Source organism: Anoplopoma fimbria, chromosome 11, assembly GCF_027596085.1.
Source record: "Anoplopoma fimbria isolate UVic2021 breed Golden Eagle Sablefish chromosome 11, Afim_UVic_2022, whole genome shotgun sequence".
NCBI lineage: Eukaryota > Metazoa > Chordata > Actinopteri > Perciformes > Anoplopomatidae > Anoplopoma > Anoplopoma fimbria.
In genome coordinates, this window is record NC_072459.1 from 14,033,111 (window position 1) to 14,046,158 (window position 13,048).

The following is a 13,048-nucleotide window of genomic DNA, read 5'->3' on the forward strand; positions in this document are numbered from 1 at the left end:
GCTGCTTTCTTTTAACAGACAGTGCATCTTTCCTGTGATTACCTAATGTCCTCAGGAAACATCCCTAACAAACAACGTTAACATATCAGTTACGTCCTGCATTCCTCATTAGTTTCAAGACTTGTGAAGTCAAGCGTTACCTTTTATTTTCTCATGAATTTCTCGACGTCAAACCCGAGACTCAGAATCAATTCTCAGGCCTTGATGAATAAAATCACATTAAGTGGCGGTTTGTAAGTTTAGATGAAGCCCACGATCTGTGCAGTACCCAGGAGGGGTGTCCCCGTTGTTACAATGGACCGTCTTATTCTTATCAAATGTCTCGTGACTTGAACGAGATCTCCACACAATGTTCATGTTAAATCATCTGGTAGCCTACGGCCGTGAAATACATGGGACTACATGCATTTTACAAACAGGCACATGGCCTTTGTTCAGACTGGAGGCTAAAAATCAGTTATCAGAGCGACTTCATAGACAGAATGGAGGCTTTTGTCTGTTGGAAACCTTGAGAGATGAATCCTATACCTCATCAGTTTTTTTAATTACTTATTTTAACCATCATCCCACCAACATATGTAACATACAAGGACTACTGAATAAACTACTGTTTACCATTATACCATTATAGCAAAAATGTGAACATATTTCTTCTCAAAACATAATCAGTTATGTTATTAATGTGATCTGGAAAAAATGGCTGTTATTTTAGGAAAGTCTGTCTCCTTCAAAATGACTGACCCAGTTCCCTAACCCCTCTGATAGTGTGTTATACTTTATATTTGGACCAATAAACTGTCTTATATAATTTTGAATCAGCTGTTATATTGATGTTTTCCTTCTTTCTTTCATGAATGGAATTTTAAACAGAGATTAAAACACTATAATTCAGACTACAAATATATTATTTACATTTGAAATAGTTTTGGCCCCAAAAGAAGAAGAATTAAACCATCAAAACTTTCATTCAGATGATGTCCCCAAACATGTTGCATGGTGGGGGGAATACTGTTGTAACTTCAATTTTCTTTTTCAGTCCAGAAAAGTGTAAGAGACCCTCGATCTTTATTTAATGGGGTATCGGGGCTCTCAATACTTATACACTAGTTTTCTTGGGCCCTCTGTAGTCTACTCAGTGGTTAGATTTTAAAGATTTTATTTGACGATCCATAGTATGTTCATCTGATATTCTGTAATGCAGTTCAAATCGTGTTAACCCTACCTACTACCCTTCTAATTCTATTGTGATTATTGTTGTATGCAAGGTGTTTGTTGCAAATTTGTTTTGCTATTATTGGCCAAATATAAAGATCTCTTGAACAGCATAGAACTGAAATAGTCCTAAAAAAAGCCAAATGAGATCATCAAGGTACCCACACTGAACGATTAAATCAGTGATGTTAACAAAAAGTTTGTATCTTTACCATATGAAAATATTTACTCTGAAGTTAATCCACATTTTCTCAAAACAAAATAATTGTATTTTTTTTTCCATAACAAGATGAATTTACATAATCCCAGCCAATCTTTCTAGGTACATTCACAACAACCATTTTTTATTTTCCCTGTTCCAATGTAATTATGAAGTGAAAGGAGCTTTTGGAAGTAAGTCAAGAGTAACACAATGAGTGCTGTGGGTTGCGATGGATGGGGGGCAGATCAAGCAGGATATTTGTTATCAGTGCACACACAACTGCTTTTAGTTAACGCCATCAGGAATTATTTAAAGATTGCTTGTACCCAAATTTAACGTTGGTTATATTTCAGTAGCCATACGTCTTGTGAACAGTTGCAAGTGTTGGTCAGGTTGTCGACACATGCATTTTTTTGTACCTTTTGACTTCTTTGTGGTGTTGGGCACTTTTGGCAAGCTATTGTCAGGCCACTGCCAATAACCCCAGTGTGTTTCAACTTTAACTTATTTTGTTCTTTAACCTTGCACCCTCTGTCATCACAGACAACAGTGTTTCTTTTTCAGTTTTCGTTGTTTTGTTAGTTTCAGGTTGCATTTTGTCATTGTAAAAACCAGTGTTTTCCTCTTTCACCAGTCAGCGCTGCATCCTTGTGTCATCAGACTGGGTGGGACCACTAGCATCCAGCTGCAGAAGATGTCTATACCAGTCGCTGCCATGTCACATGTACCGTTCATGAGACAAACTAACTCAGCTTGATGGAAAAAGTTGGGTTCCCCCCCAGGGAATCCCCAGTACGTACACAAGATGACGTACCAAGGTGCTGTCCTCTTGATACAGTACATTGATACTGTACCCTCTTTGCCCCTTGTGTGCCCCTCAGACATGATGAGGTTAGGCCTGCTGGTCCAAACAGGGTCCTCTTTTACTACGTCTTTCAGGCTTAGACCTGGCTCATGCTGGGAGGGCGGAGTGGGCGAACTAGGGTTGGGATATCCCTGTCTCAAGGTGTCCCTGGCCGATAGGGCTGTTTTTCTGTCACATAGGCCTTATCTACCCCACCCACCTGCCAGGTTGCTCTGCAACCAGAGGGTTTGAGGGGTACAGCACTTCTTAGGGTCTACGTAGTTTCATATGGGTGTTCCCTCGCCTCTCGTTCTCCCGCCGCACTCATCTTTTTCGTTTGTCCCGGCTCAGTTTATCACCGGGCTCGTCCAGGCTGACAGAGCAGAGATCGTCCTGCTTCCAGTGCTGGAGACCAGGTGGGAGTACCTGAATGCAGGTAAGGGTGTGGCCTCCTCTAGACAGGGGTCTGACACACTTTGTAACACTAGAAGGTAGAGGTCAAACTGGATAGCTATCTGAATGTAACCTGAGAGGAGAGGAGCTTAATCTAAACTTTAATGTCTCTGCCATTCATGTAGATGACGGCGGGAGTTCAGATAAAATTATATTCTAGGCGGAAGTATATTCTTATTTACAAACCAAGACGTTTGTCGTGCACATTTTCTGTAAAGACAATTCAAACTCTTTTAACTACTTCGAAGTCAAGGTCAAGTGGGATTATCATTTTTGGATTTTTATAATTTGTTGCACTTAGAAAATATAACACCCGCTTATCTTGGCTTCGTGCTAAACCATCTGTATATCCTCAGTGTCACAGGGTGAAGAATTGTTGCCACTACATGGCAATTTCTTGTTAATGTGCAGCACCTTATCTGTAGATGTGCTTCTTTGAAGCATTACAATCAATCCCTTATTCAATTTGTGCATGTGCAAAGTGGATGTGAAGTCACTTGACCCTTATTTGGGCAATCTGATGAGAAATATTTTTAATAGCAAAAAAAGCAGGGCTTGTTCAATTTGTGAAATTTTAATTCAATCCACTAAAAACAGCATACAATGTTAAATTGTTTTGTATTTTCAGTATTCCTGTCTAAATGTAACTGTTTTGTGTTAATTGCCATTTCAGTAGCAGCATTTAAAGTTTTTTTCGCTGTACTTTTGAACAACAGAGTTGTCTGGTTGAAGAAGGGTGTAACCCAAAGATAAGGCTCTGTGCGTCTTCTATTTGAACCATATCGAAGTTCTCATTCTCAACGGCTGGCTGACTATCTGTCCTTAGCCGTGGCTCTGAGGCAGCTGAGTGGTGGTAGAAAGGGCGGTATCCTCATCAGAGAGGCCTTATTGGTCTCTGTAGTGGCTGATCCAAGTTGATAATAGAACAATGATACTTTCATCATGATTGATAAAATAATATCATAGAAGTTGATCACAATGCCTGTGCTTTGGATGCTGTAGATGCACCTGTTTAATTGTGTATAACCCAGGATTCACAAATCACCAGTAAAAAGAAGATTTAATATTAATGGTCACCACCAAGTAATTGTTTGAGTCACTTGTTTTTTATGTTTGTTCATTCTTTTTTTGTTTGTCTTAGGGAATGCATAAAAGTAACTGAGAGATCAACATCTGAAAAACATCAATGGAAAACCATTTTAGTTTTGAGGTTTGTCTTGTTCCTTTAATATCAAACAGTTTCAGTACAACCCTTAGCATTTCAGTTGCTACAAGTTATATTGTAACATATCACAGAGGATGGAGACTGTGGAGTTTAATGGGTTCAGTAAATCTAAGTAATAATACACATTTCCCTTTCATCGTTTAATTCTCATCTAACTTTCTTCCATTCATTCTACTACTACTACTACTACTATGTTCTCATCTAGGGCAGTGACATGTCCTATGAAGACAATGACTCAGCCTTCCCTTCTCCAGTGAGACTGTGAGTCATTTCTCTTATCTGTCGTCTCTGTTTCAGCAATACTTTACAGTTTATGTACATGTACTGTGAATGTACTGCATCCTGTTTCTGGTAAGACAGAGGTATTGGGTCTCACTGTGCATGTCACGCAGGGCTTCCAAGATGTGTACCACTCAAACTAGTCCCTCAAACTAGTGATTATATGACTTTATGTAATGCAAAAGGGTGAACCCACAGAGAATCAGTTCCCCAGAGCTCTACGGAGCATTTTAGCCTCTTTCGGGTCATTGTTTTAGTTTAATGAACTGTAACTTTAATGTTTTGATTTTATAAAGTCGAAAAAAGCTCTATTAAATCCAATGCCCAGCACTAAATAAATTCATTAACATATTGGTGCATGTAACAGCTAAAGAGTCGGATATTTCCCTAATGGCTCAGGAGTTGGTTCAGACCAAACCAGAGCTATGTGTCAGCTTAGTGTGTAAATAGTTAACTGTTAACTATAAATAGCTAACTGCGAACACCTTCACCATCATTACTGTTAATTTTATGTCAACATCTTGTTTGCACTGCCCCCAAGTGGCCAAAAAAACTCAATAAATGCAGGTTTAAGGTGAGGGTAATGCTGAGCTCGTCATATTCCCATGCTTATAACTTGAAAGCATTCGATCCATCTGATAACTATACAAAATGCTGAGTATTAACCAAAATTACAATAAAAATCAGGATATAGCAACATATTTAATATTTGGATCTTGACTTGAAAGTTTATTAAAACATTTAGGAAGGGTTTAATAACTTCCCCATGATGTTCTCAAAGGGAGGGGTTGTTTGGTGAATGGTAAACGTTCCTGAGAGCCTAAACTCCAAGCAGTGAATGATAAGAAATGTGTTGAGCAATCTTGCCCTCTTGTGGCAGGAACAGAATAGCACAAATAGCAGAATTTCACAGCTATGTAGAATTTGATTTGCATAAACTGAGACCCCTACTTTTATGGATTTTAAGCCATTTGCTATGAACAATTACAGGCTTCAATGTCCATTTAACTTAAATACACAGTTATGGAAGTGCATTTTCACAAAAATATCCCAAATGTCCTCTCCCAGGTGAGACTTTTGATGGTATTGTTAAGAAGCTCTCGTGCTCATCGTTGGTCTTTAGTGATGTTTCTGTTTCTCCACATCACCAGGACTCCACCAGACCAGAGCCGCATCCATGACCTGGAGGGGGGCAGGCAGGAGGAGCAAGAGGAAGAGAATGAGCCACCCATGGGGGCCATTTACCTCCCCAAAGATTCAGAGGGTAGGTTCCCCTCACAGGCCAAGCAACTGTTTTATATCTGTACACAAATCCCTTTTCAAGTACATTTACTGAAGTACTACACTTAAGTTTAAATTCAAGGTACTAGTACTCAATCTCTACACCACTACATCTCAGAGGCACATATTTTACTTTGTACTCTTTCACTTTTACTTTCAGCTTTGCAAATTACAAATTTACATCCCCTTCCTGTCCAGTGAAAACCCTCTATCTCCAAATTTGGCGTTTGTGATAAACTGAAGGATGACGTGTTCCTTTATGTGTTGAAAAAAATTCTCCTACTTCTTAAGTTAAAGGAACTATTTAAAAAGCCAATTGGGTCAGCTGGAAAATGCATCACAAAGCTGCAACAGGGCTGTTTTTCTTTTAAGAGATACAGGACAGCGATGCTACAAACACATGATGATCTTATTAAAAAGATGCATTTCTGTAAATTAACTAGCCAATAGCATATAGTGTAGTTAACATTAGCAAAACCTTGAACATGCAGCAGTAATGTTACATCACATTAAGGGACAATTTTACTGCTCAATAGGTACTTTTGCCTTTGTTTAAGTAAATTTTGTTGATAATACTTACTTACTTTTACATAAGTAATTGTAGTTGAGAGTTTTCTACTTTGACTTTAGTAAAAGATCTAAGAACTTTTCCACAAACTTCTTTATTTCAGCTCATCTGAACCTGAACACCAATGCCACCACAAGAGGGGATGCTCAAGTTAGTCGTCATATTTCATATTTATCTTCATTAATGTAAATCAACATTATTGAGCGGTCTGTTTATTAACTAACCACATTGCGTTACCACAGGCCTATGTGGAGCTGAATGAGCTCCAGGGTAACGTCTGGCAGGAGACTAGCCGCTGGGTGGGCTACGAGGAGAACTTTAACCCTGCCACCGGAAACTGGGGTTCTTCTCACGTCTCCTATCTCACCTTCAAGAGCCTGATACAACTCCGCAAGGCCATGAGCACAGGTGCCTTTGGAGCCTCTGATGAAATGGAAAAATATATGCATACAATAGGATATAATCAAACTTGTTTTCATTTGATGAATATGACAATTAAAAGCAACTCATACGTTCTCAGGTGCCATCATCCTCGACCTGAATGCCAGCAGTCTGTCTACCATAGCTGAGAAGGTGGCCGATGAGCTGCTGAACAAGAATGAGATTCGCGCCAGTGAACGGGACGACCTGCTGAGAGCTCTCCTCATGAGACGCAGGTAACACCCAGGACCCACTATTTATTTTTTTCTCCTACAAGATGTGAGCCATAAAAGTGTTTGCAGCATACACTTTATTCTCATTTTAATTGTCCTTCCAGTCAGTCTGAGGGGCCCATGATTACTCCCTCTGGAGACATTGAGATGCAGACCTTTTCTGTAGCCAAGAAGGTATACATTTAGTTTTTTCACACAGTTTTATCATCTAGTCAATCATCAATATCATAATCATTAATTGACATAACATTATTTTTGCAGAGAGACACCTCTGACAACGTGGAGGCCTCCATTGTTCTCTCAGGTACGTTCATGTAATTCAGATGCAGTTATGTGTCTCCACCTGTGGTTCTGGAGCAGATATGGCTAAAAGAGGGTGTTTCTTTTTTTATAGGTGTCCTGGACACCCTGCAGAAACCTGTGACGGCTTTTGTGAGGTTAAGTGACTCTGTGGTGATGGACTCCTCCATGGAGTCTCCTGTCCCTGTTCGCTTCGTCTTTGTGCTGGTGGGCCCCAGCCAGAGCGGGATAGACTACAGTGAAAGTGGCCGTGCCATGGGTGCTCTGATGGCCGACTGGGTGAGAGAGAAGAGAGAGAGGAAATAATTACCCAGCAGCAAGTAGCTTTTAGATCATTAGCCTTTTTTTGTTTGGCGCACGTAAGTAAAAGCTTTCTGCTCTCACAGGTGTTTTGTCTGGAGGCCTTCTTGGCCCAGACTGACAAAGATCTGACCAACGCCATCGCTGACTTCATGGACTGCAGCATTGTGATCCCCCCCACTGAGATCCAAGACAAGGGAATGCTGGAGCCAGTCATTGATTTCCAGAAGAAGATGCTGCGTGACAGACTCCGTCCCATCGACACCCGTCTTGCCTTTGGTGACAGGGTCATAGGTCAGCATAGTTCCCAAAATGTCCGACTATTCTTTTGCACATTTTCATTTCTTCACAATAACTGTTCTCCACTGCACCCCTTTGAATGCAATATCCAATATGAATTATTTTTTCATTCGTTTTAACCTTTTGTTCCTTACACATGACATGACACACAGCATTAAACGGGTTGAGGGTGCTGTTTTTTCCAGGAATTGCTAAAATAAGTAGACAACAAAAATTATTCATCCACTCCAGGTACATGACAGAGAAAAGACCTGACTTACAGGGGGTGGAGAAGGGGTTCACATTTTTATTGCAAAAGGAACCAACAAGGTTTTTGGGAAATGTGGTCTAAACTTTGAGAATATTACCTTTAACATTGGTACATGTAGAACCTTTAAATTGTATTCACATGTGCATTTAAAACATTAAACTGGACAAACAGACAAATTAAGCCTCTTCTGGAGACATTAGAAAATCAAGTCCACGACCTTAAAAGCAAAAAAGAAAAAGGCAGATTTAGTGTAGTCACTATTAATGTCGGTCTGATTTGTTTGTCCAGTGGAGAAACTTCCAGAGGAGCCTCGGGAGGACCCTCTGGCTCGTACAGGCTATCCCTTCGGTGGGATGGTGAAGGACCTGAAGCGGCGTTACCGCCACTACATCAGCGACTACACCGACGCTCTGAATCCTCAGGTCCTCGCTGCCGTCATCTTCATCTACTTCGCTGCCCTGTCCCCAGCCATCACCTTTGGAGGGCTTCTGGGTAAAAAGAGAGACCCAGATAGAAGGATGTGTCTGATTTCTGAGGCTCAATTGATTTGCAGTAGTTTACTGACCTTTAATAGTATTAATACATTTTCTCTGATGTCTGAATCTAGCTGACAAAACAGAAAAATTGATGGGCGTGTCAGAGCTTATGATCTCCACCAGCATCCAGGGTGTCATCTTCTGTATCATCGCCGCTCAGCCGGTCCTCATCATCGGCTTCTCTGGACCTCTGCTGGTGTTTGAGGAAGCTTTTTACTCTGTACGTATGAGTCGTCTTCTGAAATCAATTCCTTCATTAGCTATTTTTTTCTTCTTCTTCATCATCATCTATTTTGTTTTCTTCATTCCATACCAGTTCTGCAAGTCCCAGGGCATTGAGTACATTGTGGGCCGTATCTGGGTGGGGATGTGGCTGATAGTGATCGTGGTCATCATCGTGGCTGTGGAAGGCAGCTTCCTGGTCCGATTCATCTCCCGCTTCACTCAGGAAATCTTCTCCATCCTCATCTCTCTCATCTTCATCTATGAGACGTTCAATAAGCTCATCAAGGTTTCCTCACCCGCATCCTCCTCAGACACCATTTCCCTGTGATCGCCTCATACTGTATGTCGCGTCTTATTTTGCGTCCTCTGACTTCTCAACTCCTTTTCCTCAGATCTTCAAAAGCCACCCTCTGATTCTGAACTACGAACATCTGAACGACACACATGACAACCCCTTCCACCCGGTCATCATAGAGCACCCTGTGACTGATCCCACAGGCAACGTCACCATTCATGTGAAGGAGATTGAAAGGGCCTACCCCAACACTGCCCTGCTGTCTATGTGCCTGATGTTTGGCTGCTTCTTCATTGCGTACTTCCTCCGTCATTTCAAGAATGGTCACTACTTCCCCGGCCCGGTAAGATCAACTGTGTATGTCCAGAGATTGTGAAGTTTTGAAAAGATGTTGTAGGTTCTGTGATTTTGACTGTGGTGTACCCTGCTGTCTCACTAGATCCGTCGTTTGATCGGAGACTTTGGTGTCCCCATTGCTATTTTCTTCATGATTGCTGTGGATATCAGCATTGAGGATGCTTACACCCAGGTGAGAGTTGTGTTGTGGTGAGCTGATTCATCTCAAACAAGTTCTAACAAAAATCGTGAGCCTCACATCATGTGTAAAATGTTTTGCAGCTACAGTGAAGGCAATTGACAAAGTAATAAAATTTAACTTTTGAGATGGCTTTCAATCACAGTCGTTGTTTAATGGTTCAGAGCACATTTAAGATGAGTTGGAGCCATTAAACTCAAGAATGGTTATTTCCACCTCGAGGCCTGGGGGGTCTTTTATTTCAAAAGATCTGAGTTTAATTCAAATGTTTTACATTTTATTTCAACAAACAGACCTTTTGAACTTTTATAAATGTTTGGGTTATTTTTAGGTATTCATCCTGAAGAAACAAAATTCCATTTGAGCCTCAAATATAATTGAGGCTATTGATGACAAATATACATGAAATTGAAGTCGTTAATATTTAAGGAAATGGTGGATTGTTGTATTCCTTGTAGCGTTTCACACCATGTGTATAAATACATTTGTGTTCAGCTCTTGACTATGGATAACATAACACACCTTGCTGATTGATGTGATATAATCAAAGACACACTGGAAAATGAAAAAATTCTAATCCCCTACATTATTTTAACCCAACTGATCAAAATGTATGATAAGAAATGATTGGCATGTCTGTCTAAAATTATTTGTAAAATGCACGTTCTAACCCATTAAAGTAAAGGTTTTTTTCCTGGTTACAATCTTCTTATAGTTTTGTCCCTCTGAAATGTGACTAAACTCAAACTACGTTCAGAAACTAATTTCAGTATTCATGCAGAACATTTCTACGCTTATTTGTTTTATGGTGGTTAATGAGCTGAATGAAGAGCATCCTCTCCTCTTGTAGAAACTGGTTGTACCAAAAGGCATTGAGGTGACCGACCCCAAAGCCAGAGGCTGGCTCATCAACCCCATGGGAGAGAAGAAGCCCTTCCCCATCTGGATGATGGGCGCCTGCTGCGTACCAGCAATGCTGGTCTTCATCCTCATCTTCCTGGAGTCCCAGATCACTACGTGAGTGACACAGTGAATAACAACATTCTCATCTGCAACATCATGTGAAGCTAATGGTTCCTGTTGTTGTCTTATTGTCAGGCTGATTGTGAGCAAACCCGAAAGGAAGATGGTGAAAGGATCCGGTTTCCATTTCGATCTGCTCCTCCTGGTCACTATGGGGGGCCTCGCCTCTGTGTTCGGGGTGCCCTGGTTGAGTGCCGCCACAGTGCGATCCGTCACCCACGCCAACGCTCTCACTGTCATGACCAAAGGAACGAAACCAGAGATTGAGAAGGTGCTCGAGCAGAGGATCAGTGGCATGCTTGTGGCCATCATGGTTGGTAGGTGCCGCCATCTACAGCGCCGATGCAGACACAGCAGGCTAAGATTAAAATAGCATTTTCCTTTAACAATCAATCACTTTCTGTGACTTCCAGGTGTGTCCATTTTCATGGAGCCCATTCTGAAGATGATTCCTATGACCGCCTTGTTCGGTATCTTCCTCTACATGGGTATCACATCTCTGAGTGGAATCCAGATGTGGGATAGGATGCTTCTGCTGATCACACCGAAGAAATACCATCCTGCTGATGCTTACGCCACCCGGGTACGCAGCTTCCCCAAATGCAGTCCAGAATGTGGAACACCCTTATGTCTGAAAATACAGTGTCAGTTTTACGTATCTGCGCACTATATTGCTGTAAAGGCTCAAACAGATATACAAAAAAAGTTGGAATATTAAACTTATTGTGTTAGATTTTTGTATCCAGAGTGTCTGAGAGGTCTTAATTCAACACTAAAGTCATTTTGGAGGGTTAGGGTTAGGGTTTGTTGTTATATGTAATACTATACATGTTTATTATATATTGTATGTGTCAGTCTCAATGGAAAAATATCACAAGACCTACTACATAAGAGCATGACATGGTGTCTCTTCGTGATCGTTTTGAGCCTCTTAGTTCTTAAGCCCATAACAATCTCTCTGTAAATCATCATAACGTAAATAAGCATTTACACATTTTCATGTGAGTCCGTGTTCCCTCGGTAACGCTCTCCTCTGCTGTCACTTGTGCAGGTGAAGACATGGCGGATGCATATCTTCACTCTGATCCAGCTGGTGTGCCTGGGGGTCCTGTGGGCGGTGAAGATGAGTCCTTTCTCTCTGGCGCTGCCTTTTGTTCTCATCCTCACCATCCCTCTGCGCATGTTGATGGCACGCACGCTCTTCACTGCCACGGAAATGAAATGCGTAAGTACCTCCCTGCATTATTTATTATAATCTCAGGCACACACTGTCAGGTCGTTTGAGGTGTTGGGTTCACTGTTGGAAATGGATGTGTTTGTGTTGCAGCTGGACGCGGATGATGGCAAAGTGACGTTTGAGGAGGAACCCGGGGTGGATGTGTATCATGAGTCCCCACTGCCATAAACAACACCATATCATTGATGTTTCATTCACAATGAAACTTTCAAATGCACTTAATGCTTGACTGACAGTAATTATGTGAACATTGAATATCAGGTGCTTTAAAGAAAATGTATTTGTTAACAAGTACAGTTTCAACCTTTTCTGTTCTGTTATTATTATTTATCTCTAAAGGAAAAATACCTGTCATTTCTAGAATTCATAAATTAAACACACTTAACTTAAATATAGCGTTATCTTTTGAGCCTGGAAAAAACATGTATTTTCTTTGAATGAGAAGTATTTTCCCTTAAGACCTGAGGTAAATCCATTTATAATATCCTTTTTTTCTTATAGTGCATAACTAGAGGATAGCTTTAAAGTGACTACCAGTGCTGCCAAATCTGCCCATGTTATAATACAATTCCACCTAACGTAGTGTTGCTATTTAAGAAAATTTGATCTATACACACTCTATTTACACAAGTATTGAATTTTAATACGATTGTAACACCAGCCTTTGTCCCATAGAGTAGCCCCCCGCCCCCCAAAAAATGTTTTCAATGGTATTTCTTGAGTTTGCCTTATATAATATATATGATGTGTATAAAAACATGTGTAATGCACTTATATCCTATTTTAAGTGTCTAATTTCTTTCATAATAAAAAAATGGGATGAGCAGTAATAGGTAGAAAATATATGATGAAATTTAATCGTTTGAGCTGATTGTTGTTCTGATGATATAATCAGGAAAAAATGTATTTGAATGTATCTTATTATGACTGGTCATGTGTGTGTGTGTGTGTGCTTGAAACACTGTACATGCTTGATTGGATTGGATGAATTTTCACTTTATTAAAATAAAAAACATCCATCAAGTGTTTTTTTTCCTATTGCATTAGGAAATACAATAGTTCAGATCACTCAAAGCTCACTTATATCATTTCATCCTCCAATTAGCAGGAGTAGGGTGTTCACTTGAACCAAGAGGCCTGCCCATAGAAATAGAATAGATATCTTATTTCTATGGGCCTGCCAGTCAGCTAGATGCTGCGTTCAAGTTTATCAAGTAAACTCTAACTTCTCCTTGGAAAACACCATAGGAATGACTGTAGATACTTTTAGCCTGAAATAAGAAATGAATCTTCATGACAAGAGAACCTCAGATGTTCATTTTTTAATAAT

General features: G+C 40.4%; 1 protein-coding gene across 2 annotated transcripts; it reads left to right on the forward strand.

Annotated features, from left to right (window-relative positions):
* Positions 1 to 2,557: 2,557 nt before the first annotated feature.
* Positions 2,558 to 12,735, forward strand: slc4a1a (solute carrier family 4 member 1a (Diego blood group)). Of its 2 annotated transcripts, none has more exons than XM_054606956.1 (21): positions 2,558 to 2,694; positions 3,853 to 3,921; positions 4,142 to 4,197; positions 5,367 to 5,479; positions 6,168 to 6,214; positions 6,307 to 6,472; positions 6,585 to 6,720; positions 6,822 to 6,891; positions 6,979 to 7,021; positions 7,112 to 7,296; positions 7,404 to 7,611; positions 8,156 to 8,359; positions 8,475 to 8,623; positions 8,720 to 8,914; positions 9,021 to 9,266; positions 9,363 to 9,452; positions 10,309 to 10,475; positions 10,557 to 10,798; positions 10,895 to 11,064; positions 11,533 to 11,706; positions 11,809 to 12,735. In XM_054606956.1, the coding sequence occupies exons 2-21, from the start codon at positions 3,898 to 3,900 to the stop codon at positions 11,884 to 11,886; spliced, it is 2,763 nt and encodes a 920-aa protein (XP_054462931.1). In that variant the 5' UTR covers positions 2,558 to 2,694; positions 3,853 to 3,897; the 3' UTR covers positions 11,887 to 12,735. The 2 variants fall into 2 exon arrangements, with proteins under 2 accessions (XP_054462931.1, XP_054462932.1); XM_054606957.1 differs by having other exon boundaries at positions 2,560 to 2,674.
* The last annotated feature ends 313 nt before the right edge of the window (positions 12,736 to 13,048 follow it).

Coding starts and splice junctions, on each gene's coding strand:
- slc4a1a (XM_054606956.1), top strand. CDS start 3,898: ATGGAAAACCATTTTAGTTTTGAG. Junction 4,198..5,366: donor TTCCCTTCTCCAGTGAGACT/GTGAGTCATTTC, acceptor CCACATCACCAG/GACTCCACCAGACCAGAGCC. Junction 7,612..8,155: donor CTTTGGTGACAGGGTCATAG/GTCAGCATAGTT, acceptor TTGTTTGTCCAG/TGGAGAAACTTCCAGAGGAG.